This window comes from Eurypyga helias, unplaced genomic scaffold (assembly GCF_000690775.1).
Source record: "Eurypyga helias isolate BGI_N326 unplaced genomic scaffold, ASM69077v1 scaffold42157, whole genome shotgun sequence".
In the NCBI taxonomy this organism is placed as follows: Eukaryota; Metazoa; Chordata; class Aves; order Eurypygiformes; family Eurypygidae; genus Eurypyga; species Eurypyga helias.
Window position 1 is genome coordinate 6,411 of NW_010260673.1, and position 4,666 is coordinate 11,076.

Consider the following 4,666-nt stretch of genomic DNA (forward strand, 5'->3'; position numbering starts at 1 on the left):
ACTATGAGCCAGTTACTGGCAAGAGAAGCATATGCTAGGGACCAAAGAATGAGAGGAGGAATGGGAAAGGGCATAGGAAGACCTGTTCCCAGTTATCCAACAACTGTTCCCAGTGACTGATTGCAGTAGCTACTGAGGAAAGTTTGTATGATAGCAAATAGCTTTGGATGAGGTGAAAACCAGCCGGGGGAGTTCTGTTGTCCTTGATGGGTGCCGGGGTCTCCTGGGGGCTGCGGAACTACTACCTTCAAGACCCCTCATGGGGTTTGCACTGGCAAAAGGGAAGAAGTTATCCAAACTTGCTTTTATTCTCATTCTTCCCCTTAGACCTGCCGTTGCCACCTCCTCCCCCACCTGGAGAGGAGACAAGCTTCCCTTCAAACTGTGCTTTTCCCCCACCGCCACCACCCTTTGAAGAGCCTTTTCCACCAGCCCCGGAAGAAGTTTTTCCTTCTCCTCCTCCTCCATCTCCACCGATGTTTGATGAAGGGCCTGTGAGCAAGGTACCTGCCCCACAGGTGAGTGAGGCCAAGGGAAGTAGAGTTTCTTGTGATGCTCTGTGCGTTGGGACAGCTTCTCACTACGCTGAACTCAGCAGCAGGAAGCCCTGAGATCTGGGAAAGCAGAAAATGCTACCACCGCGTGGACCAGCATAGGTTAGGGCCAACTGGCCAGCTCTGCAGATGAAGGACGTGGGGTTCACGTGACAGTGAGTCACGTGTGAGCCAGTAACACACTTTTGTGGCTACAAAAGCCAACCACATCCTGGGCCACGTTCGTAAGTGTAGTCAGCAGGACAAGGAGGGTGATTATTCATCTCTCCTGGACGCTAGTGAGGCTGCGTCTTGGAGGACTGTTTCCAGTTGGCCTCCCCAGTGTAGTAACCCTAGATGAATACTGAGTTAGAAGCAGTCCAGCAAAGGGTCGTACCGGTCAGTGGGGGTTGGAGCGCGTGATGCGAGAGCTGGATTTGTTCAGCCTGCAGAAGAGGAGGCCAAGGCAGGGATCTAACAGCAGTCCACAATGCCTAAAAGAGGGCTGGAGAGAAGACAGATTCCTCTTAACTGGGGCACACCAAGAGAACAAGGAACGATTGACACAACTTTCGGCAGGGGAGATTCCTGTTGGACAGAAGAAAACCCTTTTCCCCTCTGAGGGTGGCTCAACACTGTCACAGGTGCCCAGAGAGGCTGGGGAATCTGCATCCCTAGTAAAGTTCAGAAATCTCCTGGACAAGGCTCTGAGCAACGTGGTCTAGCCTGGGAGTTATCCCTGCTGTGGGCAGGGTGTTGGAGTAGAGACCTCCAGATGTCTTTTTCCCACCTAAATCTGTCTGTGAGTTTCTTTGGGCTGTGCATTTTCCCACTGTTTATAGACCTTGGAGACTGTGCCTATTCATCCTCACCAACTTGTTATCTGCTCAAATCGAGGAGCAGATCCGTGCCACAGTCCAAAGTGTCAAAATCTGCTGTTGTAAGGGGATGCACCCAGATCTCTGGCTGTTCCTGTAACATGCTCTGCTCCCTCTTTCCTCATGGATGGTGGTGTAGGTACGTGGCAAGATGAGCAGCATTGATCTTGAGATTGACTCACTGTCCGTAATGTTGGATGACATGGAGAAGAATGACCCCTTCAAATCCCGGGTGAGCTCCCCAGAATGTCGCAGGTAGAAGGAGAGATGGCTGGTTTTCTGAACAGAGGTAGCGAGAAGGGTGCAACTGAAGATTTTGAATGTCTGGATAAACCATAGTGAGGAAACGTACGTGAAGGCATAGGTCTTGCATCCTGCCAGGCCTGCTAAATATGTAACGGTGTGGGAACCCCTGGCATTGTGGGTCTGGGACAGCTGCTGACTTACTGCTATCGATGGCATATTTTCTCTTCCACCTTGGTGATAACTGTCTGTTTCTGTTGCTTCCCTTTACAGATATCTCCGGGATCCACAGGTTCCCTGGAGAAGCCATCGGCCCCCAAAGCCTATGTGGAAATACCATCTGCACCCAGAGATACTCCTCATTCCTTTCCCTCCAAGTTCACTCCAAAGCCAAGTGGAAGCTTATCTTTCAAGACTCCTGGAGCGGATGTGACCCCTGCCCCAGCCCCATGGGCAGCCTCGCAGCAACGCAAGGAGCCCCTAGCGCCAGTCCCTCCACCTCCTTCTCTCCCTCCTGCTCAGACTACCCCTAAATTCACCCCAACCCCTGTTGCTGGCTCTCCTAAGTCTGGGTCCAGATCAGGTGCCGGTGTTCCCACGGCTCCCTCAAACTCTCCAAGATATCCCACCTCCCTTCAGACTCAGTTCACAGCCCCGGCACCTTCAGGTCCTTCCTCTCGGCCACAGCCTCCCAATTTCACCTATGCTCAGCAGAGGGAAAGACCCCCAGTGCAGGAGAAGCCACGCCCCACAGAACAACCTGCTGCTGCAAAAGACACGGTAAGGGATAGAGCCATGGGACTGGTGTCTTGGGATGGGCAGAGCGTCACTGGGAGTGAAGGTGGAGGATGAGGAGGGAAGGGAGCGTCTGCCCTTGGCTGGGGGAAGCCGTTACCCCGGTGAAAGAGGGGTGTCATGAGAGACAGTGGTGGAGCGGGAGAGGACTGGGTATAAAGATGGGAAGAAGCAAGCACAGTGGGTGGCAGATTGTTCCCTAGAGGGAGACAGGAGAAGGGAAGGTGAGAGAAGTAGGTTGGTTAGGGACAGAGTGGGAGGGCAGTCTGTTTGGATGTGTCCTTTGGGATTGAGTGTTCCCTCTTCCTGCAGCATAGGCCCACAGGCTCCAGTGCAGATCCACCTAGGGGAAATTCCTGCCTGACCATGAAGGAAGTGGAAGAGCTGGAGATGTTGACTCAGAAACTAATGAAGGATATGGAGCATCCGCCCACAGCAGAGGCCGCTACCTCTGGTGCGTCCCCTCAGAAGACAGCGGGTAGGACTAAGGCTGCGGTGGGTTTTCGTGTCTCCTAATCCCTTTTTTCCTTGGACAGAGCTCTGTGGCTTCTGCCAGAAGCCCCTGTCACGAACTCAGCCAGCTGTGAGGGCCCTGGACCGCCTTTTCCACGTGGAATGCTTCACCTGCTTCAAGTGTGAGAAGCAGCTGCAGGGGCAGCAGTTCTACAACGTGGACGAGAAGCCCTTCTGTGAGGACTGCTATGCCGTGAGTCACGGGGGTGAAAGCTGCTGGGAGAGCCGAGCTTGCTGCAGTCGCTCTCTTGCTTCCCCTTCTTCCTTCCATCTTGCCTGTCTCTGGTGTATCCTCGCAGAGGCGGGGGGATTGGGTTAACGTGTCGTGTTTCCTTTTGGGCTCAGGGGACCTTGGAAAAGTGCAGCGTCTGCAAACAGACCATCACGGACCGGATGCTGAAGGCCACTGGTAACTCGTACCATCCCCAGTGCTTCACCTGCGTCGTGTGCCGTACCCCTCTCGAAGGGGCCTCTTTTATTGTGGACCAGGCCAACCAGCCTCACTGCGTGGACGACTACCACAGGTATGGAGAGAGCACGTGCAGGTGGGGCCTGGAAGAAGGCAGGTTCCCTCACACCCACTCAGTTTTGCTGCAGTACGGGCTTGGGTTGCACGTGGGATCTGGTGGACACAAAGTTAAAAACGCATCAGCGATGCACCTTGTAGCGATTAAGGTCTTTTCCTGCCGGAACTTCTTTGTGATTTGTTGTTCCCCTGCTGCTGATGCTGTGGTATGGCAGTGAGAAACCTGCATGGAATGGCACCGTGGTGGTCACCGGTCTCCTCTGTGTTTTTGTTGGTTGCAGGAAGTATGCTCCGCGCTGCTCGGTCTGCAGCGAGCCTATCATGCCAGAGCCTGGAAAGGATGAGACCGTGCGTGTGGTGGCACTGGAGAAGAATTTCCACATGAAATGTTACAAGTGTGAGGTAAGGCTGGTGCCCCCACTCCTCCCATCTTTCCCATCACCAGCAACCGGGCACCTTTGTTGTCTTATTCTGACCACTGAGATTGTTTTGGATGAATCTGGAGCGTCCTGAAGCAGGTTCAGGGAAAGATTAGACACTCACAGACCACAGGTCCGTGAATAAGGACTATGCAGGGCCATAGCCTCTAACATCCCTTGTACAGCAGCTGTGTATACTGGAGGAACACGCTGGGATCACGGAAGGGGTTTGCTCTTCCCTCAGAATTGTATTTCCCATTAGCACCATCAGTGGGCTGTGAGCCACATCCTGATCCACTGGGGCATTTCTCGCATCCTTGAACGCGTTTACCCTGCCCTTGGCTGTCACTGAGCTCCCTCGTTCTTTTCTTTCCCTGTTTAGGACTGCGGGAAGCCGTTGTCCATTGAAGCAGACGAGAACGGGTGCTTTCCACTGGACGGGCACGTGCTGTGTATGAAGTGTCACACTGTTCGTGCCAAAACGGCACGCTGAGGAGCTTGGGGCGGGCATACCCTCGAGACCCCTGCACTCGAGGCTCTTCCCTTCCCTGCCATTGTCCTGTCCCTCTGCCTCACGAGGCAGGTTGCTACCGATGGAGACTCTGCCAGCGCAGTTCTTGACCCGTGTAGGATTCACCGCTCCTAGACTTTGCATACCCACCAAAAGGGGCTTCTCTGCCTGTCGCCACTTCCCTGGCCGCAGCGTATTCCAGGCTGGAGGCTGTGACCAAGGTGAGTGATCCCTGTTCCCTGAAGACT

General features: G+C 54.1%; 1 protein-coding gene across 1 annotated transcript in view; it reads left to right on the top strand.

The window, feature by feature from the left end:
• Window positions 1-4,424, top strand: part of ZYX (zyxin) — a 7,489-nt gene extending 3,065 nt beyond the window's left edge. Inside the window, exons 2-8 of the mRNA XM_010155097.1 lie at window positions 328-518; window positions 1,928-2,434; window positions 2,762-2,903; window positions 2,986-3,155; window positions 3,308-3,486; window positions 3,770-3,890; window positions 4,290-4,424. Coding sequence (XP_010153399.1) covers window positions 328-518; window positions 1,928-2,434; window positions 2,762-2,903; window positions 2,986-3,155; window positions 3,308-3,486; window positions 3,770-3,890; window positions 4,290-4,400 — 1,421 coding nt within the window. The 3' untranslated portion in view covers window positions 4,401-4,424. The remainder of the gene's footprint in view (window positions 1-327; window positions 519-1,927; window positions 2,435-2,761; window positions 2,904-2,985; window positions 3,156-3,307; window positions 3,487-3,769; window positions 3,891-4,289) is intronic.
• Window positions 4,425-4,666: the final 242 nt, after the last annotated feature.